The 24,132-nt window shown below is 39.3% G+C and overlaps 1 protein-coding gene across 1 annotated transcript; it reads left to right on the top strand.

Moving 5' to 3' along the window:
• The first annotated feature begins 154 nt into the window (after positions 1-154).
• Positions 155-23,031, top strand: trip11 (thyroid hormone receptor interactor 11). Its single transcript, XM_079634333.1, has 22 exons — positions 155-821; positions 3,296-3,375; positions 3,650-3,760; positions 4,025-4,330; positions 4,419-4,490; positions 4,595-4,760; positions 4,915-5,250; positions 5,378-5,418; positions 6,141-6,239; positions 6,440-6,646; positions 6,767-9,505; positions 9,612-9,893; positions 10,952-11,092; positions 11,247-11,440; positions 11,808-11,971; positions 12,193-12,296; positions 12,381-12,480; positions 15,326-15,407; positions 15,523-15,637; positions 19,475-19,597; positions 19,679-19,817; positions 20,839-23,031. The coding sequence occupies exons 1-22, from the start codon at positions 683-685 to the stop codon at positions 21,060-21,062; spliced, it is 5,964 nt and encodes a 1,987-aa protein (XP_079490459.1). The 5' UTR covers positions 155-682; the 3' UTR covers positions 21,063-23,031.
• Positions 23,032-24,132: the final 1,101 nt, after the last annotated feature.

Raw genomic sequence — 24,132 nt, 5'->3', positions numbered from 1 at the left:
GTCTGACCCATCAAACTTGAACAGTAGTGTGTGTATATTATATAACCTAATTATACTAAATATATTATGTCATAATATATGAATATTCTCACATTTGCCACATTACCACATTTGCTGTCCCAGAAAAAGTATATATACCGTACAGACAAAGGTTAGAGTAGTTGTTATCACTGGTTTGCAGTACTCGTTGTGTCCATTGGCGTCGCTGTGGATGCGTGGGAAGTATGAGGTGCATTATGTTGGTCCTCCACCGTCCCATAATCCATCTGTGCTGTCCACGTCCCCTGACTGATGATCATCAGTCGGGCTGTGATGGCCGCGTTTGAGCTGGCACTTATCCGCGTGAAAAACACAGCGACCCAAAACAACCCCGTGCCAGAAACCTGCCTGACCACATGTGGATATAACCCGACGACCAGGTCTTCGTAATTGCCGTGGATTTAACGCGTATAATCCGGTGTTTTGTCTTTGTTTATGTCATGAAGTTTTGAACCAGCTGGAATCCGGATCTGCTGCTGATTAATGATTATAAACGTTAACGTTAAGTTACTTATATTAAACAAACCAACATAAACGCTAATCATTATTAGTTAACCTGAGTACATGAAACCCTCGTTCGCACGGATCTGTGCTGAGAAAGGCCCGGGACGGTGATTTAGGGTTAGATCCGGTTCGGCTCGTCATGTCATCCTGGCTGGGAGGGTTGGGCTCTGGCCTGGGTCAGAGTCTGGGTCAGGTCGGGGGAAGCTTGTCTTCGTTTACCGGACAGATCTCTAATTTTACCAAAGATATTCTCCTGGAAAGCGCAGAGGAAGTGGGAGGTGAGTTGACAACAGTCATGAAGATCATATCACCTCCCATACAGACTTTTAACGTTTGTGTACAGTCGGACAGCTGTTTTTTTTTTTTAAGTACGGTATTTATTATGCATTTATATTTAGTGAGCACAACTGTAGGCTAGGCTGCTGAATGTGACAGTTTTATGTTGATTGGTTATGAATACAGTCAGTCCAGAGATGCTTGAGAGTTAATTTCTCAGTAAAATGTACTAGGCTAGTTGATTTTGTCTGATTGTTGAGATATGATTGTTTTGTCAGGTTTTTGAAGATGTCATTTTGTTTTACATTGGCATCTCCTAAAAGAAACCAAACTTATTAAAGAGAAAGTCCTCTAAGAAATGATCATTGTTTACATTTGGTATTCCAAACATAAATGACTGACTTTCTTCTGAGGAACAAAAAATGAAATGTTAGGGACCTGCATCTTCCGTTCTATGCATTGAAAGTGAATAGTCATTACCTTGTCATTCTCTGCAATTGTCATATGGTGCTACAGTGCGCTTATATAATGGGATGAAGTAATTATAGTAAGACAAGAGGTTTGTTTGCATACAGCCGTTGAATCCCTATCAAAGATGTAGCTGTGGTTGGGTTTTAGTCACTTTATCTTAATCTAGAAAGTGCTGGAGTTTTCTTAAGACTTCTGTGGTTTCCTCTGTTTTCCCTTGTGAATGGGGACTTAATAATGAAGTTGGCCTACCTCGGTGGGGGTATCTCTGTCTTGTTCCTTGATGTATATCTGCTCTGTAAAACAAAAACAAATTTACCAACAAAAACTGGTGTCAAAAGTAAATATGCCCTTTTTGACCATTGGAGGAGTGTATCACACACACACTAAGAACTTTGATCAGCAGCTTCCAGCAAAGCAGACAGACCTTGAGTCAATCTGTCATGTCTCACGATGCATCGACCTGCCTGTTAGCGCTTTCAAAAAAATTATACTAAATAAAGCCTAAACAGTACTTCTATACTATTTGGCCTAAAGGTGGTGTGGCAAAATAGTTCTGTTCACTAACATTAGAGGAAACCATTGATCATAATTTATTAATATAGATTAATATTAATATAATTTATTGTTCATTCCTAATATATTATGAATAATCATGTTAATGATTTATATATTTTCATTAACTTTATTTTTTTTTTATTGTTATTTCATGTCATTTTGCATTAATGACGTAGAGAATGTGTGACGTAGACGTATTGTAAAGGTGTTACAGATGGTATAGTATAGTAGGAGTTCTTTGGCTGGCTGCCTGGAAGTGGCAGGTGTGACACCTGTAGGGGTTTGTCCCATTCCACAACAACAGACCACCTACATGCAGTGTGCCCTTGGCTTGAGCAAGGCAATACTTCTGAGGAATTGTCACTATATAAGTGGGCCGTTGTTTGTTGCATTAGATAAAGACTATATTGAAGTGACTTCATCACTGTTTATGTTACACAGTATAGTAGTTATTTAGTAGGTGCTTTTAACTTGTGTGGTTTTCTAGCTAAAATGATTTCTGGTTCAAGCCCCATAAGATTCAAGCAATGAGCAATGGCCATTGTGTCCTTGAGCCATGTTTAGCTTTGTGATACTTCAATGGGATTATCTAACTAATAATGGACTTTTAATAAAGTTATTGCTGTTACACACTATGCTACACCACCCCAATTGTATTTTTAAGACACTTCTGTCATTTTATGAGGGTGTGAGTTTCTTAATGCATTAAATAATGAAAAGAAGTTATTTCATCTTAGTATTATGTGTGTTAGATTTGGCAGTGTGTTTGAGACGGTATCCTTTGTGTGTAAATGTTTCTTGTTTGTCATGTGAACCTGAACTGAACCATGTTGAAATAGAGCCTTATTGTTTAGAGCTTGCAAATGTGCTAACATGCATGCTGTTACCTTTTTTTTACTCTTAAGAGTTTTAAATACAGTAGTCTATTGTGCTCTTACTGTTATTTACTTAAGAATCCAGTCTGTATTTATTTCCAAGTGTACTCGTGGGTTATATAGCCTACGTGTAGTAGTAATCTGCTCTGGCTGTGCAGCTGCTGGGAGGAACTTGATCCTCCATGTCCTCTGGAATGTTGGTATTTAAAGGGACAGTCACCCAACAATTGACAGAACTGTCCTTTAAAACCATGTGATATTTTGGTAGTCTCTGGGTGGATTTAGTATGTCTCTACTCTACACACTTGGCAAAGATTGTTCACCTTTAACCAGTGAGGTCTTGTAGTTAGTCAGTGTAGTAGTTAGTCTTCTTCATCTCTTCCTATGACTTGAAATGTTGGACAGTTTACAGATGAACAGAAGGTCCCATAATATATATAAAAAAAAAATATACATATTCTATTTATGTAAATGAAAATATTTTGTCAGTCTTACTTGCTGTACAACTGAGCTTTATGTACAGATTGTAGGCTCAGCTATTTCAGAAACAATGACTTTATCTTCCTTTCTTACAGATGCTGCGGCGTCTGAGCTGCAGGTGTCCAGCTCTAGATTTCAAGAACTGGAGACTTCATATGTAACACAAAAATCTGAGGTGATTAATTTAACACACACAAAAAAATTATGCTAAATTATTATTATTAATGATCTATTACTATTATCTGCTAAATTATGCTGACATTTCTCTATTCTATCATGAGAAAATGTTTTGTGTGCTTTAAAAGGAAGACATTTCTACTTTAAATTATGTTGCGTAATGGATTACCATTGAATAATTACAGGATGAGTCATTTCAAAACATTATGCATGAATGCTAAAATTTGTAAATAAAAAATTGTCTTTTGTGTGTTTATTTTTGTGTGGTTTAGTATGAGCGCTTGCGGAGACTCAACTCTGAGCTGGAGGAGAAGCTAGAGGCAGCAGAGATTCAGATCAAACAGCAGTCATTGGAAAACAGAACCCTCCTGCAACAAAAAGAGGTTTGGGTCAAAACTAACTTCACTTATGCTCTATTTTATGACTTGAACATTTATTTAATATTAGTGAAAAAATGAGCAGCTTCAGAGTGGTGAGGGGGAGCATTGATGCATATTAAAATTAGAGTCTGAACGTTTTTGTACTTGTACCTTTTTGTACTTTTTAAATGCAGTTGAAATTAGTTTTGTATTTAATTTGTATTTGGTATTTAACTTTAAAATGAACAGTTGAAATTTTATAGTTTTATGTGTGTGTTTGCTGTGAAGGTGGAGATCAGTCACCTCAAGGCTCGTCAGAGTTGTCTGCAGGAGGAGGTTCAGAAACTCCAACACTCTTCTCAAGCTGCGACCAGCTCATCCTTCACCGATGCTGCTGTGCTTCCCGTCACTACTGCTGCCACTACCACTACTTCGTCTTCCTTTCTGCACCGGTCCTCAGCTGTCCATCAAGGCTTCCATGGCGACGAGGTGGACCTCAGTGATGTCCTGTGGTCGCAGCAGGAAATTAACCGTCTTTCCAATGAGGTGCATCGTCTTGAAGCTGATGTGGCCCATTGGAGGAGAGTTGCACAGGTCACTTTTGATTTTTACCTCGGATACAGTTTAACAAATATGTCATGGTATAGCTATCGAACTAGATTTTTTTTTTTTAATTTACCAGGCATCAAAGCTCCCAGGAGTTGATGGGAATGGAGACCAGGGTGAAGTTCTGAAAATGCAAAGAACGATCAAGGTGAAAAATCTTTTGAACTGTAACATAGAGTTGGAGCTTTGCTGTTGGTCAGGTCCCGCACTCAGGTTCTGTTTTAAACCTAATTCACGTTTGGACCCAAACAGGAGCTGAGAGAGGGAATGGCACGGGAGGTGGATGAGCACCAGCACGAACTGGCAGCTTTGCAGGATGCCCAGAGGCAGAAAATGGCTGAAATCTCAAAACGGCACAGGCAGGAGCTGGCAGAGTATGAGGAGAGAATCGAGGAGCTCGAGGAGCAGCTTCAGACTGGTGAGGAGGAGCATTGAAGCATATTAAAATTAGAGTCTTGACTTTTTTGTACTTTTTAAATGCAATTGAAATTTAGTTTTGTATTTGGTATCTAACTTTAAAATGAACAGTTGCACTTTGAGTACAACGCTGTGTTTATCTCCCTCTTCCCCAGATGGTGGAAGTGTTGTCAAATCAACCACAGTGCAGGACTCCGCCAAACTTCACGAGCTGCAATCGACCATTCAGTCTTTACAGGAGGAGGCGGAGCTTCAGCACAAACAGTACAGAGACCTAATGGTCAGATTGGAGGAGGCAGAGCATCATAAAGCCCAGATAAAGCAGGAGAAGGAGGAGGTTACCGCAGAAAATACAGAATTGTTGCAAAATTACAGTCGCCTTCAGAAGTCTGTAAATGAACTCCAGGATCGAGTCCAGGAGCAGGAGGGGAAGTCTATGCTGAAAGCCCAGCAAGACAATGAGATACAGACCCTGAAAAAAGCTCTGGCAGGTATAGAGAACCCCAGAAATCGTGTATGATCATTATGACTCTGTTCATCACATCATATATTGTTCTTGAATGGGAAATTCCTAAACTGCTCTCTATTAACTGTTATATTTTTGTATTTTATTTTTAGGTGCAGAGAAAGAGATGGCTAGATTGAAGAGTCTCACTGAGGTAAATATGTTGAAAACCTTCCTCTGCACAGTTTAGAAGTTTGTGGCCCAACAATATTTAGAAATTTTTATTCATGCTTAGGATTTAAAGGGGTCATCGGATGCCCATTTTCCACAAGTTGGTATGATTCTTTAGGGTCTTCATGTAAAGTTTGTAACATACTTTGGTTAAAATTCCTCAATGGTTGTGTAAAACAACAGCTCTGTTCACAGCAACCCGTTTCGGTGCATGTCTCTTTAAATGATAATGAGCAACTGATCACCCCACCTTTCTCTTCCGTGGGGCGTCAACAAAAGACACATAAAGTACTGCCTTGGCAGACAGTATACAAATGGCTGAGGGTGGAAATATGCTAATACGGGACAGTGCGTCATTGGTCGTGGGCGGAGCATGAGCAATATGACATCATATTGCTCAGAAAATGGCTTGATTATTGAGTGTTTAGGCTTTTTGAGGAGTGAATGGATTTTTTCCATTGTGTTGTGGTTGTCCACATTCTGCAAAGACACATTTATATGCATACACCAAATAAAAGTGAATTTGGCATCCGATGACCTCTAAGTATAAAACAATTGATGTAAATGTTAAAAATTTAGACAGTATTTGGACACTTTGTGGTTTCCATATGAAATACATCTGGGCTTATTCTTCAAATGGAACGAGTGTCATAATACTTTTTAAATTTTTTATTTATTTTTTATTATTACTTCCATATAATTCAGAGCGGTCCTATAGAAGAAGTGGAACATGCTGACATTCTGGAGCTCAACACCATCATTGATACCCTCAGGACAGAGAAGGAAGAGATGGAGAGAGAAAAGGTTTGAATATGTTAAAGTTATGGTACACAATAATAATTAAAAAAATCTTGTTTTTAATCAGATATTGCAGTATCTGTCAAATCCAAAAATATTTTTAAGGTAAACAATACTTCAGTAGCCTTTTGAAAGGACACTTGCGTGTTATCATGCATAGGGTAATATGTGCTTATCAGACAAACTAGTTTCATTTTTATTTTTAGCTTACGTTAGTTGAGAGACTGACCCTGGTCGAGGAGAGACACAGGACTGGAGAGTCAGAGAGTGCTGTGGAACTGTCACAGGAAGTTTCAGACCTAAAGAGCCAGCTAGACAGACGGGACCAAGCACTAAAGCAAGCCCATCTTGATATAGAGACACTCAGTTCTGAACTGGAAGAACTGGACAAGCAGAACCAGGAGGCCACACAGGTATTATTTTTAAGCCAATGTTTCTTGGTTATAAGACATAAAAAACAATGATTGGATGTGTTAAATGTGATTCAAATTTAAATTAATATACTGCATACTTACTCTATTTTCCATCTCCAGCATCTTATTGCAGTGAAGGACCAGCTGTCCATGCAGAAAACACAGGCTGAGGCAGAAGAAGCCCGTCTTCAGTCAGATCTCAGCTCCTCTCTTGACCAGAGACGGACTCTTCAACTGGAGCTGGAAGCCCATGGGGAGAAGCTAAGTCAAAGTGCCTTCTCCTTGAATGAACTGCACATGACAAAGCAGCAAATGGAAACCACACTAAAGGAGTTGAGGGAAAAATTGTGCAAGTCACAGGATCTGGGCAGAGAACTGCGGCAGGAGTCCGCCGACCTCAAGAGGGCACTTAAGGAGAGAGAGACAGAACTTATTACCCTTCGTGAGGAGTTAAGTCATTCTGGGGATCAAGGGAATGAGTTTGAGGGACACAGGAAGGTACTTGAGGCAAGAGATAAAGAGATTCAGGACTTAAGAACAGAGTTAGCAGAAATTAAGACTTCCTTCGAAAGGTCTGCTTCAGAAGACTATGAATTGAAAATTGAAAATAGGAAGTTGAAAGAAGAGAGCACTCAGGCTTTGGACAAGATAGACCGTTTGGAAAGGCAGATCCAAGATGGTCAAGCCTCTCTAAGCAGGATGTCCCTGGAGAAAGATACCCGCATTGAAGCCTCGAAACTCGAGAAAAGCCAGTTAGAGTCTGAGCTGAGTCAATCTGAGAAGCGACTATCAGATCAGGCCAAACAGTATCAACAAACAATCGATGAACTGACCAGAGCACGCTCTATGGATGCCTCTGCACTGCAGACCGAACACGAGCGAATGGTAAAACTGAATCAGGAGAAAGATCTCAGGATTGCAGAGCTCAGGCGTGAGATAGAGCAGATTGTCTCTGACCACAAAGACACTAGCGAAATGTTGGACATCACTGTGGCAGGTCAAAATCAACTCACAGAGCTTCTGCAGGAGAAGGACGGATTTGCCGAAACCGTGAAAGCTCAAGCTGTGGAAATGCAAAAGGAATTAGAGGGTAGCGTTTTAAGAGTAACTCAAGAGTGTGACTCTCTGAGAAGGTTAGTGGAGGAGAAGGACAAACAGCTTGGAGCCATGAAAGAAGATAACAGCCATCTGAAAGAAGAGATTGACCGTGTGAGGGACCAGCAAAGCAGACCGCAGTTATTGTCAGAGCCTCGGACACTGGACATCATCACAGAGCTTGAGGCAGAGGTGACCCAGCTCAAAAGTGCCAGAGATCAGCTCGAAGAAGAGGTCCAAGCTCTGAGGACGGTATCAGAGGAGCAGCAGGCCACAACGCTGCAGTCCCAGCGTTCTCTACAGGTGCTACAGAGTGAAATAGAGCAAGCACGGTCAAGACATGAACAAAGCTCTCTCAATTATGAAAGACTCATCAGTGCTAAGGATGAGGAGATTGTACTGCTTCAGTCAGAAGTGGAGGGCCTAAGCACACAAGGACAGAGTCAAATACAGTCCGTAGAAATCCTACAGGAGGACAAGACCCAGTCATTGAATGGTGAAAATGGTAACGAGAAACACGACCTTTCAAAAGTAGAGATTGAGAAACTAGTGAAAGGGATTAGGGAGAAAGAGACTGAGATTAACCAGCTAAATGAGAAAAACCTCTCTCTAACCAAGCAGCTTGACCAACTTGTGGTCGCTCAAAATGAGCTGGGAAAACTGTCACAAATGGTCCTTCAAAAAGATCTAGAAATCCAGGCGCTGCACGCTCGAGTGTCTGGTGGCCATGGTCAAGATGTGGTGTTCCTGCAGCAGCAACTGCAAGCATATGCGGTGGAACGTGAACAGGTGCTGGCCGTGTTCAACGAGAAAACCAGAGAGAACAGCCAACTGCGCTCCGATTACCATCGAATTATGGACATTGTTGCAGCCAAGGAAGCAGCCTTGTTGAAGCTCCAGCAAGAAAACCAGCGGCTCTCCACCATGAGCGACCCTTCAGGCAGTCAAGAGATGTTTCGAGAGACCATTCAGAACCTCTCCCGCATCATCCGTGAGAAGGATATCGAGATTGACGCCTTGACTCAAAAATGTCAGACCCTGGTCTCTGTCCTTCAGACAACTGGCGTCAGCGATTCCATGAGCGGTGGCTCAGGAGGCGTTAGCAGCAACCAGTTTGAGGAGCTCCTACATGAACGTGACACCCTCAAACAACAAGTGAAGAAGATGGAAGAATGGAAACAGCAGGTAATCACGACGGTGAGGAACATGCAGCATGAATCTGCTCAGTTGCAAGAGGAGCTCCTCAAGCTTCAGGGGCAGGTTTCTGCCGACAGCGACTGCAGCTCAAAGCTCTCGGTGGATTACACCAGACTTATTCAGAGCTATGAGCAGAAAGAGAAAAAGCTGGGATTCTTGAATCAAGAGCTGGTACAGGTGCAGCAGACCATCAGCCAGTTGAGCAGCACCAAAGACGTGCTGCTTGGGAAGCTAGGCAGTGTCAAGCAATCTCCAGACGTTTCTGCTATGATTGCTACCCAGGCTTTTGCTCCTCCAAACCTGAAGGAGGCAGCACTACCAGGCCAAGATGAGAGTGTACATCAGGAGTTGCAGTCAATGCAGAGAACATTAGCAGAGAAGGAAAGCATGATAAGAACTCTGCAGGAAAACAATCATCGCTTGTCAAATTCTGCCTCTCTGTCTGAAAGTGAGCAGAGAAGCCATGCAGAGGAGCTCAAGCATGCCAGAGAGAAGCAAGAATCGTTACACCGCTCCCTCAGAGAGAAAGATCTACTCATTAAGACCAAGGGAGACCAGCTCAGTCAGGTGGCTTACAATTCTAATTTGTTGAATGGTTGGTAGGGAAAGCTGTAAGATGTGCAGTACCTTAGATAGAGGGTATCTATAATTTTTTTTCCCCTGTACACTCTAGGTGAGTGAAAATTTACGTAACCGTGAGAATGACAACGAGGTCTTGAAGCAGGCTGTGACGAACCTCAAAGAGCGTGCACTGATCCTGGAACTCGATGTGAAGAATTTAAAGGAGGAGAATGAAGCGATAGCAGCAAAAGCTCGCGAGAAAGAGACAGAGTTCCGTGCCCTGCAGGAGACCAACATGCAGGTGTCACTGTTGCTTCGGGAGCGAGAGTTTCAGTTCAGTGCTGTGAATGAAAAGGCCATTGCCATGGAGAAGATGCTAAAAGATAAAGAGCAGGTTTGTTTATTTGTGTATGTTGTAAAATATCTTATCCTATCCTAAGTTAACTCTTTCTCCTCCAGCGTTGCTAGCCACCGCTAGTGTTTTTTTATTATTATTTTCACAAATATTTCATGGCCCCCAGAATATTTTGTTGTATGATTAAAGAACAGACCCTCTGCTTTTAAACAAAAAAAATCCCATTTTAGTCTAGTTTTATGCCGTCTTTTTTTTTTTTAAATCATCATTTGAATATGGGTGTTTCATTTGAAAAAAAGCAAAAAAAATTGCATTTTTGTTAAAGACGAGTCTGGATTCAGAATGATGATCAAAACGTAGATTGAGTCCATCAACACCCCCAAAGCATGCACAGTCCTGTAGCTCATCCTGGGTCGACTTTTCTTTCAGTAACATTAGGCAGTTTTGATTTTTATGTTTAATGTTGATGATCGCATTATTTTACATATGCATATGATATCGATTGTTTCTGCATCTTCTTTGCATGTGTTTTGAGGAGATTCAGTACTCTTTTTTAGAAAATGTGTAATGGCGCCCCCTACCATATAACAGTAAAAACATGGAAAGCCAGAAAATTCCATCAATGGCATGGAATGAGTTAACTTGCAGAGATGGCTGTATGGTTTCGTAACCATGATTATTTTAGAAATTCCATTTTGGGTCAGAAATGACATCATTTAATGTTTACTTTAAAAAATATTGTCAGATTTTGAAGCTTATTTAAAAAGTGTTCAACTTTGATACATTTTATTTGAGCAAATATTAGAATGATTTCTGAATGATCATGTTAACCTAAAGACTAGAGTAAAAACTGCTGTAAATTCACAAAAATACATTACATTTTAAAATATATATTAAAATGTATACACCCCAATCTTTTGAAGGGTAGTAACTTTTTTATTTAATTTATTTAAATTCTCCTGTTCACCCACCCCCCAAAATAAACTACAGTGGAAACAATGCACTTTCATAATGTTAATGCCAATGTAGGCATACAACTTTTGCTCTGGTTTTATGTGTTGTGAAGTTAATCTGTTCTGCCTTTGTCTGTACTGTAGGGTAAATCTGGTGAGCTGAACCAACTGTTGAATGAAATCAGGTCCATGCAGGACAAGGCAGTATTGTTTCAGCAGGAAAGAGATCAAGTGATGATGGCTCTCAAACAGAAACAAATGGAGACATCTGCTCTGCAGAGTGAGGTAACAAAGACCAAGATTATACATCTTTACTGTGCTTTATTGCCTTACATAAAATATGAACTGTTACCATCTCCCAATTATCTTTAATACCTATTGAATCCATTACAAATATATTAATACTATTTGAGGAATTATTGTACTTTTTTCTGTGTAGCTGCAACATATGCGTGATAAGGAGCAGCGCCTGAAGCAGGAGGTGGAGCGTTTGCGCAATCACCTGTTAGAGATTGAGGATTCGTACACGCGTGAGGCTTTGGGAGCTGAGGACAGAGAGGGCGAGCTGAAACGCAGAGTGGCACTCCTAGAAGAGCGGCTGGCGTCTTCCTCTAACGCCGTGGAGAGCGCAAGGTGGGAGTAAGAGGGTTTTTGTCAGTTGGAAAGACTTGTTTGATCCTAACCAGAGTTTCCTTCCAACACACTCCCTGGCTTTTGCTTTCACACCAATTCATACCAACTAGAGCATCACGATTCTGGATAAATTGAGAATCATGATTTCTTTTTTCTTTTTTTCCAAATAGAGGTCAAGAATCTCCTATGACTCTGAACAGACAACTAAATAAAATAACATGTAATTTTCTAGAGGTTCTGACAAAATGTTAATGGCTGCAGTCTATTTAAAAATGTTTAAATACTGTATGCTTGCAGCCCATTTTTTTTATGTACCCATTGTATTGTTTAAGGCCTCACCAATGTCTCTGTGTGTGCATGTATGTAGTCAGCAGGCAAGCCTGCAGGTGGAGTCTCTTCAGGAGCAGCTAAATGGTGCTGTCAGACAAAGAGATGAAGCACTAATTCAGCTCCGTTCCACTCAGGATCAGGTCAACCAGTATGCAGTGTCACTTTCTAACCTGCAGATGGTGCTAGAACAGTTTCAACTAGGCAAGAGTACATTATTTTTGCTATTCCATTTTTGGTATAATTTATGAAGCATTTTTTTCTTGTATGGAATGATGACCATTAAATAAATTACAAATGTTGATTAGAGTGTACATTTTTTTGATATTTTTTTCTTTCCTTTTTTAAAATGTTTGAATTAAGAGAGAAATCTGCAATAAGTCTTCAATCCTGAACAAAGTTGACATCTTTATTTCTCTTTACAGAAGAAAAAGCCATGTACTCGGCAGAACTGGAAAAATACAAGAGAGAGAAAGAAGAGTGGAGAAATAAAGCAGAAAATCTTGCGGATCAGGCTGCCGCTCTGCAAGTCAGTTCAAACCTCTGTCCTTTCTGCACTCTGCTTGACACAAGTATTAATAGCATTGCTCAATGTCTGTGTGTGTAATCTTAGATAAACCTGGATGAAGCGAACGCAGCTCTCGAATCTGCCTCCCGCCTCACTGATCAGCTGGACCTCAGAGAGGAACAGATAGAAGATCTGAAGAAACAAGGTGAGACAGTATGTCATCGACTGAATGACCATGTTGAAATCAGTGCTGGAGAACTTTCTTAATAAATCCTCTCAGCATTTCACCTCATTGTGTAACTAGGGCTTCTCAACCTTTTGGCTTGAAGGCCCCAGTTGTTCGACACAATATTTGAAGATGAGTGTCGGACTCCGCCCCCATATTGGCTAAAATAATCCCTCTTGTATTTCGGCTGTAAATTTGACAATGACTCGTTGTTTTCAAACTTTAATAACAAAAACTGGGAGCAAAGCCATACTAATTAAATGTTATTTATAATATGATTCTATATGATTCAAGATTCTGATTTTAATATAAATAATAGTTATTTAAAGGAAAATATAAATGTATTTAATATTCATTTTAATTTAAATATATATATATATATATATATATATATATATACCGGTAATATATAAATCATTTAAAGTAATTTTGTGGCCCCTTTGGGTGCTTGCTAAAGCCCCGGTCCTCTGTTTGAAAAGCACCAAGCTGAGATCAAGGAAAAAGAAAAATACAGAAAAAAATTGCCATTAATGTTAACCACAGAGAAAACTAACACTGAGTATCAGCATTTATTTCCTGATTCAGTTTGATTCTAATTAAGAATGTATTAACATATATTTCTCTCCATAAACGCATCTACTATACTGTGGAGATGAGAGTCGGCATAGCTATCTTCATCTTTGTCGTCGTCATTGACTCAGAAAACATTAGTTTATTAATAAATAATTAAAATGTTCAGACAGTCTCCTTAGTTTTTTCCCCCCGACACATTCATAATCATTACTATTGCTGGTGCACTGCGGCAAGCTTTGTGTGTGTTTGAGTGCTTAATTTATATTTTAAATGCTCATTATTATGGGTTAGTATTTCTCTGTAATGTAGATCGATTTTAACAATATCACATATAATAATCTTTCTCAGCCCTGAAACTCAAACCATTTTGCGATGCCACCCCTCTCCATATACCATATATATTTAAGTAATTAAATTAATATTATAAATGTGCAACTTGTCGACTAATGGCTTAAATTATCGACAACTAGTCGACTAGAAAAATCTTTAGTCGGGGGCAGCCTTAATTTTTATTGCATTTCATTTTGTTACATGATTCTGTGCTGTACAGCATTAATAATATAACATCTATCACTCCAGACACAACCCCATAAAATGTTGAGACGTAGAGTGCACCTCAAAAAGACTTGTCTCAAGCTCAGTCGCCACAAAACTCATGACACGTGTTCTGAGATTAGGTTTGTAGCACTGTAAACCATTTTTCTGAAGAGTCTTGTGAATGTCAACAGGGCTAGAAACATCAGGAACCATTAAATTATGTTTGACTCTTTGAGACTGTGCTTTATGTAGTGGTTTAAGTTTGATTAATATCTGTGCAGACACTAAGAAACACACGTGTGCGTTTGTGAGAGAGATGCCAGGTCTGTAGATGGTATAGATGTTTAGCATTCCTTCGCATCTCCTTTCTGTCAGAGAGACAATATTTATGGCGTGTCAGTAGCCAAAGTGTGTAGACAAAGGTTCTCTTTTTCCATCCACCCTGCCTTTCTATCTCAGCCATCCCTTTCTTCTCTGTCCGTATCAAGCCCCAAATCAACAATACGGGGCTGTCGGTCTAAGAGGGAGAGGAAGGTGAGGGATGAGCGCTGGGATTTTTACTGCATCTGTCAAAGAACGACTGAGGAGAACGTAGACAGAATGATCGAGAACGGTTAATTTCTGCTTAGCAAAGCACAAGTGCAGCCGACAGACATTCCAGGGTGTTTAGCGCAGACAGAAACTCTCTCACCCTCTCTTATCGCTGAGTTCATGTGGTCTCTGGAGGTAAAGTCTCAGAGGAAAAGAGTTCTCAAAAGCCGAACCGCCAAACCTTCTGGATCGGTGACGGGTGTTGGTGATAAAGGCATTTAGAGCACGTCATACTCACACACTTCCTTGTCATTACTCCATGAGACATTCCCAGACACACTTAACCCAATACCGCTGTTTATGTTAAGGTGCGCACACACATACTTATTAGTTCTATGCAAACACTTGTTCTCGACTGTTTGCATTAACGGATAATAAAGTCATACCACCTTCTGCTGAAAGCTCTGTCTGCATCTCACAAATACAGTGTCCAAAATTAACTCTCGCCAACTTCAAGTAAAATTGACTTTGGCTAGAAATAAAAGACTTGCTTGCTGGTGGCTTGTAACTTTATAAGGAACTTAATAGTGGTGTAATTAATTTTGACTTTAATGTTTTTGAAAGAAGTCTCTTATGCTTTCCAAGGCTGCAATTATTTTATCAAAATTACAATAAAGACAGCAATATTATGAAATGTGATTACAATTTAAAGTGTAATAACTGTTAAACTGTTTTTTTATTGTATATATATTTTAAAATGCAATTTATGCCTGTGATGGCAAAGCAAAACAGTCATTACTCCAGTCTATAGTAAAAAATTTATTAATTTTGTTTAAAAAAATGACTGACCCTAAGCCCTTTTGAACTTAAAACATAAACACAATCTTGTGTGTGTTTGTGTTTCTGGGTCACAGTCCACTTTCCATTTTAACCCATTTTCTGTGTGTGTAAAATTAAATTATTCTAACTAAAAAATCACTTGTATGTGAAAAGAAAATGGATCCTACACACAAACTTAGACGAAGCCATATCTGATAGAAGCCAGACATTAGCAAAGTAAATTATTTCTTTATTAAGGTGTTGGTTTTTATGAATTAGCCATAACTCATGACCCAAACTGTGACAGCAATGAAGGATAAAATAACACATAATACTCAAACCTGTGCTTGTGTCTGTTTTGCAGTGGATGTGAGACAGGATATGTTGGAAGAGGCTCAGAGGAAACTGATGAACCTCCTGAACACCACCGAAGGCAAAGTGGATAAGTGAGTCCAAAACACAGTCTGCATTGGAAACATATTTCATATATATTTAGATCCAAATATTTTCAAAAGGGTGTTCCTGTGAAAAATCATCTAACATCATTAATTGCTGACACAGGGTTCTGATGAAGAATCTTTACATGGGCTATTTTCACACCCCCCGAAACAAGCGCTCTGAGGTGCTGAGGCTTATGGGTAATGTGCTTGGGTTGGACCGAGATGAGGTGGGCGAGGTAGGTCAGCGCTCTCTGCTTCTCATCATGTGCATTTCTTTTTATCCTCCCTTTTGCATTCACTTTTTTTTTTATGTATTCATCTTCACAAATGCAAATGTGCACGTGCCTTTGGATTCACATTCAGTGAATATTGTTATGTCCAATTTTTCAAAGAGGAGGAGCAGCCTTCACTTTTTTTCATTTCCTCCTTTCTATCCTACCCCTGTTGTAAAATTCCTTTGAATTTTCATCAGTCTCAAATGTGGCTCTGCTCCAGACCTCATCTCACCTCTGAAACTTCATGGTTAAACAAGTGTGGATTTAATATTTGACCTCCTGACTCCTGATGTTCGGTTCTCCGCCCATACTTTTTTTGTATTTTTTCTCAACTATCTCATGTTTGATGTCAGCATTGAGGATGTTTATCAGATGTTAAAAAGATTTTTCCACTCATCTTACCTCATGTGTTTAATTTGGCACAAGCCCCGAGCTGCCCACGCTGGTCTTGTTGAAAAAGTTTCTTGTTTTGAGTTCTTTGAAGGATGACTTTAAGTTGCGTTTAGTCGTTGTTGGAAATCAGGGTATAGAGACTTCTGCTCTTCCCGCCTGTGCTAAATGACATGCCAGCATCCCCGGAAACCCCGCACGCATATGACCACATTCATTTGGCACACTGCTAATAGGGCTGATTTGTTTTCTATTCGAATATCTGTTTTTCCGTTTTGATCCTGGTGGGGCTGAATTTCTCAATAACTAGGACAGATCAGTTCTGATGATAAAGCAGGATGTGGCTTAATTTTTTTCTTGGAAAAGCCGTAATCTTTTAGCCACTATTCTCAAAGGGTCAAAATCCGTATGGAATTTTTTCTTTTGCAATGAAATACGCTGCAATTGTTCAACCCTTTTTACTTTCATAATGTGTCATATTTCCGAGTGAAACTGGATATTCAGTAAGGGGGGGAATGGGAATTGGGAATTAAAGGGATAGGTCACCCAAAAAATTTTTTTTTTTTTCTTTAAGGAGTAACACTTGACAATGTATGTGTATGAAGTAGAATGTAGCGTAATCTTTGACGCCTCTCGCGGTTCAAACAAACGGCTGGGCAACCCCGTTCGTCATTATGTTGTGCGTTAAGTTCAAGACATGGGTTACTCTTTTGGTGTAAGTCGACTTGCGTACGGCCGTCCGCCGGAAGCTAGTTATTTTAGTCGATGAAGCTTGAAATATGGATATTTTTCTCACACGAACACATCGCTTCACTTCAAAAGACCTGTATTAACCCGCCAGAGCCGATTCAAGCCTTTTTATCATGGATGTATGCGCTTTGATGGACTTCCAAAAAAATATACCCATTGACTCATTATATAAAGTTTGGAAAAGCCAGGACATTTTTTTATATAACTCCGATTGTATTCGTCTGAAAGAAGAATGTCATATACAGCTAGGATGGTTTCAGGGTGAGTAAATCATGGGCTAATTTTCATTTTTGGGTGAACTATCCCTTTAATTGGATTGTCCCATACCAGAATGGAATCATACTGAATATGATTTTGCTGAAACAATACCTAATTTGCCATTTTGCTCAGTTTTTTTTTTTTTAGTGTCATTGATATAATGAATTATTCATATTTCACTTTTGAGCTAATTTGCTACAATAGTATAACTATTTTAATTATAATTAATTATAAATATTTGGATCAGTTTATAGAATTAACTTGATGTAGCAGAATTATTATTACAATCAATTAACCTGTTCATCCAGTGAACACTCAGTCTATCAACTCTCAGAAAGGATATTTTTTGTGGCCACAGAAAAATAACTTTCTTTCTTTCTTTCTTTCGTGCTACTCAAGAGCACGTAGCTGTAAACGACAGAGTCTGCTTGTGACCCCAGAGTCGTCTGTGGTCACAAGCAGTGACCACAGAATACTCGCATGAATGTGCACAAAAGTTTGATTTAACTAAATCACAAATACATAACTGGTCTGAACAAATACATACACACAATCACGCATACATGGGTAAATGGAGAGTGAAAGCAAATGAATGAAAGCTATTCGTGGATTTAACCACATTATACAAGCTTATGCTAAACCTCTGTTTAGTGAGTTAAATGTACGATATACTTGCAATGTCTTAGCTGTTGAACGAGCGCTCGGAAGCAGTCTCAGGAGAAAGTCTTGATGGTTCAGTAGTTCGATGATGATGAAGTTGCAATCAAGTTCTTCTGGGTTGAATTAAGAAATTACAAACTTGCGATGTTAGCCTGACTCTGTCGTTGTCGGGAGAGAGGAAAGTTATGACATGGCTTGATGTGAGGGCCCTGGCGGCACGGGTGCGCTGGCCCTGGGACCAAGTGAGGTCCCACACAAACAGCAACCAGAAGAAGAGCAGTGAACACTGAGATAGGGCCCTTTAACTTCCGCAGAGGTCGAGTTGGGCTTGACCTAATGCGAGAGGTGTAATTTTCAAGTGGGAAAAGTTACTTTGTTTAGAATAAGAACTGTTTGCATGATAAGAGTGGGCTGGAATTTTGTGTCCCTTCGTACTCTAAATTAATATAAGCATAAGCACTAATGTGTAATATACTAAATGAGGATTCGTTTTTATATCAAGCATGATATAGATGTTACATAAACTAGTAGTTCTATCATAAGGCATGCATAAAACAGTATACAATACAAAAATACAGTACTGATACACACAATGTCCTGGATAAATGCATGTTAATTCATGGAAAGGTTTGTTTATGAATTAATGGAGAGAAGTCAATTTTATGGGCCTATGTCTATCTTTCATATGGCCTGTGCTGTTGCATGTGGCCACCTTCCACATTTTGTTGTGCCGTCTTATCTCACTGGCGTGCCTTTACAGCCATGGTAGCCAGGGTCCTGTTCTTCCCTTTTCGGGGGGTTGTCACAGACACCTTGGCACCTGGTTTTGTTGTTGGGTGAGGGGGTTTTCTGGATTATTCATTAAGTATAATGAATAATTGTGTTTGATTAGTGCAGCCACTATCCTCTTACAGTTTTTGTGAAAATATTTTGAAATTTCAAGTACTTTAGTTTCTAGATGATAATAATTTCAATGGCTAAGTTTACCAATGGGGATTTACCTTTTTCATTGAATGGTTTCATTAATATACTGATTAAGCAATAGTAGATGAACAGACAGTAGGCAGAAATCAGGAGTTACAGAGGAAGAAAGAGAGAGACTGCCTGGGAGACGGACAAATACTAAATTAGATGACGGGCCCATGCCAATCCTGCACCTAAAGCATTTCCTTACCCACAATCCCATAGAAGTAGGCTGGGGTCTGGCAGGAGAGACTCCAACTATTCAGTAAGTGGTGAGCAGAATTACCCAACAGCCCCAGGAGAAGAAAGAGACAGAAGGAAAGTGTGTGTGCGTGTGCGCGTTGTTTTTTTTTTTTCTGGGTCACACAGTCCACTTTCCATTTTAACCCATAATTTCTTTCTCCACTCCTCCCCACACCTTCACTTTTTTTTATGCTACACATTAAGTTTAAGTTTCCACTCAAGACCTCTTTGTTTACAACTCTAAAGGCTAAAAATATCCCCGGTCTGCCTCTTTCTTTTTTTTGGGGGGGGGATAAAGTCTGATTCAGTGGTTTTATTTAAAAGATAGCATTCATTTGCTCTAGTCTGAGTGCTCTGAGGACAGTGTTTTTTTCTTTTCTTTTCTGTATCAGTATTTCGCTGAACTTTGTACAGTTATCTTGTTTTAAGTAAGAGGGGAAAAATACAACTCTCTGAAACACAACCAAAGACAGCACACATATAAACACTCCCTCTGAGGTCTAACTAACTGACTTAAGACTTATCTTTTTGCAGTTGTTACAAGAAGAGGGCAAGAGTGGGATGACCGGATGGGTCTCGAGTTGGCTGGGAGGCAGAGCCGTTCAGAGTGTACCCAACACCCCCCAAAGGCCTACACACGCACAAAACCTTAATTCGGTGGGCACACATGCTAATGCTTGCACACCTTCATTATTACACAAGTGCATCTTCCACTTACACTAGTGTCTGTGTTTAAAGTCCTTCTCTGAGATGTTCGTGAAGTTCCTGGAAGTAGAGTCTACTCCTGCACTCCCTGCCCCTAAACTGCCTGTTTATGACATCAAGCCCCTGAGTGCGCCCCCACCTGGCCGGAGTACTGCTAACACACCTGCATCAGGTACAACGTCTCATCAAAATAGAGATGTGCGATACATTGGTACCATATCGGTTATTTCTTTAAAAAATAAAAAATAGGTACTGGCTTATGTGCAAGGTTATTTTTTAATGGATCGGTATCAGTCGATATTGGATATTTAAATGTCCATGATAATTTCCCCTATTTTTATGTTTAAAGGTAATTTTTAAAGATAAAAAAAAATGCTTTCAGAATGATTATTTTTCCTTCTGATGAATGATAGAAACATTGATAGCCAATCAAAATCTGCCCAACCTTAAAGAGCCTGAGCATTTAAAGCGACAGACAGCTACAGCATGCACTTAGACTACGTCTACATGAATCCAAATGCATTTGAAAACGCTGTTTTCGTTTAAAAACTCTGTCCACACTAGCGCTTCCTGACGTTTCAGAGTGGATGAGAAACTTTTGTAAAACGCCTGAAAACGCTATATTCATCTTACTGCACATGCGTAAAACCTCACAAAAGCTCACTGAGATGATACAGACGGAAAAAAATAATAATAAAGTTATCACGCAATTCTTCTGGCAGGATAATTTTATTAGCAAAATATCTCACCATTACTGATGCGTCCAGGAGCACAGTCGTCACCATATGTTTGGTCTAAAACGCAACTGCTCTCATGTTTTGCTGCAGGACAGCAAATGTGGGTAAATTTTCTGTCATATTTGCAGGACTGTGACATGAAGATATGCAAAGTAATATATTTTAGCAACAGTGTGAAAGTGAATAGCATATAACAAGCACAATACCGGTGTAAACATGAATATCTATTGGTACAATATGCGTCACATGACTAAACTGACGTCATCGTTTTTAAATTCCTCCGTTCTGACAGTCTCCACTCTGTATTCATTAATAAAAACGCCGCCTCAGTGTGGACGGATGGCCAAAACGAAACCGTATTAGTGTGGACAAGGCCTTAACGTTATAGTTATCATTCTTTGTATGAACAGGCCTGCGTATTTGTGATCACTTCTAACGCTGCTCATGTTCTTTCAGGTGTTTCAGGCCCAGGTAAGCGCACTGGGGATTTAAACCCTTTCCTGGCGCCCCGCTCTGCTGCCGTACCCCTTCTCAATCCCGCAGGTACAGGCAGCACTGCAGGAGCTGGGGGACACCTGCTTATGAAGCCCATCTCAAACGCCCTGCCAACGTTCACACCTGTACCCGTGTCAGCCGAGTCCAGCGGTGGGGCCGTGCTGAAAGATTTACTCAAGCAGTGATTGTCTACCTGTACTGCCACTCAGAGCACTTTAGCTTATCAGGACACTACGTTCCAGCTGATGGAACAGAAACTGGGCCATGTCACGGATTCAAATATTTACTAAAATGGCGAATTGCCATTATAATGAAAAAGATAAAGCATGTAAGGGCTGCCCATGCTCGTTAAATTAGACTAAACTGAGTCCTAAGTTTGACAGAATCAAATTCAGTTTGCAAACTGTGGAAGATTACATTATCGAATATTCTTGTGACATTCTCCCAACATTTATTTAATGTCGTGCAAACATTCAGTCTGATTTTTAGACAAAGAGAGGCGTTTAATGTTTTTCTAGTGTGTTGAGAGACTGTCTGATGCTGTCTGGCATCCACTACACAAATGGATTTATTAAACCGTTTCCACTTCTGCAAAAACGCTACCTACTCTTTCAAAATCCTCCCATTTTGAGTGCTATGAATGGTTGGCCGTTTGGTGTGGCAGATACAATAACAGTTAATCGAGAAGTGACATTTGATCATGGATTTAGACTGCTGCACATGCTCCCATGCAGTACAAGTCTGCAGGTATGTTATTTATTTGTACATCGATCATCATCATATTTTTCACTGCTTATGCAGTGGGGATAAGCTAAAATGTATCTGCAATATTCAGATTTCTTTCTAAGGTAGAAAGATAGATTATGTATATACAATTTGGAGAAAAATATCGCACACATAATTGAAGTACCGGTATAACAAAGAAGGAGAGGATTAAAGTGTAAAAATGACCTGTACATTTTAAAATTGTTGTTAATAGATTAAAACAGCGGACCCCTAATTCAATGGGTTCAAACCAAATATTTCTTTGAGGCCTAATATAAAGTGGATTTTTTTTTTTTTATAGAGAAAATTGCCTTAGTAAATCTCTTTTTGGTTACTATATCTTTCATAACAGTTAGGTGCACTTAATTATATAGATTTAGGATACATTTATACGTTTTGCTCTGGTGTTTATTTAAAGTTGATCAATCTTTTTGAAATTTTGAAAAATGACTCATGAAAGTGGTATTCAACAACAGTGTTTCTCTTTTCTGCAGAATAAACCCTTCTCTACATATATTTGCATTTTTTCTGTTTTCACTCTTGTGTTTGTTTTTTTAGTTTTATTTATTTATTATTTGAGCACTAGGCTCAAGTGCATTTTTCGTTATTAAGAGGTTATGGTTCCGTTCTAAAAATTTGTGTTTTTCTTTAGAAATACATCTCATGATAACTATGCAAAAGGAAGTCTAGCTATTTGGTAATTAATTAGTAAATCATCTTATCCTGAAATTGTATTTTCATATATTCTACAAGAATTACAGGGGTATGTTGATCTTTTGCGTCTGTTTTTTCTTTTCTTTTTTCTCCTGCAGACTGTAATCGCAAGGCTGTAATTTAAAAGTCCTTATGGAGGCAGTGGTGTAGAGCATTATCAGACCAGATTAACCTCAAAAGGGAATGTCCGTCTTTCCCAATATGTCTCCAGGGAAAACCCTGTCTGGAATTCCAGTTGTAGTGTAACCGCGTCTAATCTGGTGCGTAGATTCTTGGAACATTTAACCAGTTTAAATCTATATTGATATTGACATCCAGTTGTGGATATACAGTAGTGGCCAAAAGTGATGTCTGGATGGGATATGTTTTAATGACCCTACAAGTTTGATTAAATAGTTAAAATATGAGGAAAATATTTTATATTTTTTTAAATACAAGGGAAGAATAAAACCCTAATCTTGGTCAATGTATTTATCTGACCAAATTATTTGGCAAAAAAAGATAAGCGGTTTTATTATAGAAAAACAAACAGCTCACAGAAGAAAAAAAACCTATACATTGACTACAACATTATCAGTTATTAATATTTTGTTGGTTCTAACTTGTTTTTGCATGTGTTTGTAATTTGGTGTGTTTCATTGCTTTATCACAAATAAAACAATTGATTTCAAGCACAACTACGCAATACCAAACGTTTAATACGTTTTTAAACAATATTTGAATAAAGGGTGATGTCAATTTTTTTCTAGGCCGGACATCACTTTTGGCCACCGGTGTACATAAATTCAAAAGTTCAGGGTCAGTATTTAAGAATAGTGTAGGTAATGATTCGAGGGACACTGTTATCATGGTGTATTATGTTGCAATGTGTTAAATTCAGCACAGGCAGCTGTATTACTGCTATTAAACATACACCATGTAAACAATTACTTTGGTGTAATGGGACATTTGAATTCTAGAAAGTGCTCTGAAGCAAATCCGTTGCACTATGGTGGAAACACTCTCAAGGTGTTGGACATAGTAAATGTAAGCAGGTGTCAGATTTTAATGTGAACGTTGCTCACACAGCACTCCCAGAGCCAGACAAAATAACCCTGCCCTCACCAGGGAACACCTGCTTCAGCCTCCCACATTCCTTGCAGACATTTTTCCCTCTGTTAGATTGTGTACATTTGAACTGTCATAACTCTGCTGTCTGTTTTATCAGCGTCAGATCAAGTCTAAACCTTTTTTATATCTCAAGATCTCCACCCAAATGGGCTTTTGCCCAGAGGGTGTGTTAATCTGGCAGGCTTTGATCACCCTGAGCCTGAAAATATTTGTATTTCAGAGTCTAATGAATGTCATTAAAGAAATGTTCAGTAAAATCACTGATGCATTTCATGGCCCACTGAACTACTGATGTAACTCTAGAAAAGCTTTTCCTCTTCTGCCACACTGTAGTAAGCCTACTGCCCAAGTTCACGGTTGACACTGAACGGTTGAGTTTATTTTGAGTGTGGCAGTGTGCTGCCTGGTGATGTGACCATTGACTCCATCTTCTTTCCTTTATGCATGCCAAAAAGCTCTGATAAAGTGTCTCAGTCTCCCAGCAGTCTTCCCCGCTGAATTCAGTCCGCATCTGGCTTGCTAGATGCTGCCAAACATACTCTAAACCTAATTAATCAGTTGACATAAGTAAAGCTATATAAAAGGATACAGTAAAAACAAAGTTTGACTGTGTATGTGCAGCCTTCCAGTCAAGTGTGTGTGCCGAGTGTGTTACAGCTCAAAGGT

This window comes from Phoxinus phoxinus, assembly GCF_949152265.1.
Source record: "Phoxinus phoxinus genome assembly, chromosome: 14".
Lineage (NCBI taxonomy): Eukaryota > Metazoa > Chordata > Actinopteri > Cypriniformes > Leuciscidae > Phoxinus > Phoxinus phoxinus.
Note: the sequence above shows the minus strand (reverse complement) of the source record. Positions and strands in the feature narration are given on the sequence as shown.

Excerpts from the sequence above, each read along its gene's own strand:
- trip11 (XM_079634333.1), top strand. The coding sequence starts at position 683 with ATGTCATCCTGGCTGGGAGGGTTGGGCTCTGGCCTGGGTCAGAGTCTG. Across the intron at positions 4,761-4,914 it reads CGAGGAGCAGCTTCAGACTG|ATGGTGGAAGTGTTGTCAAA; the intron begins GTGAGGAGGAGC and ends CCTCTTCCCCAG. Across the intron at positions 15,638-19,474 it reads ACCGAGATGAGGTGGGCGAG|TTGTTACAAGAAGAGGGCAA; the intron begins GTAGGTCAGCGC and ends ATCTTTTTGCAG.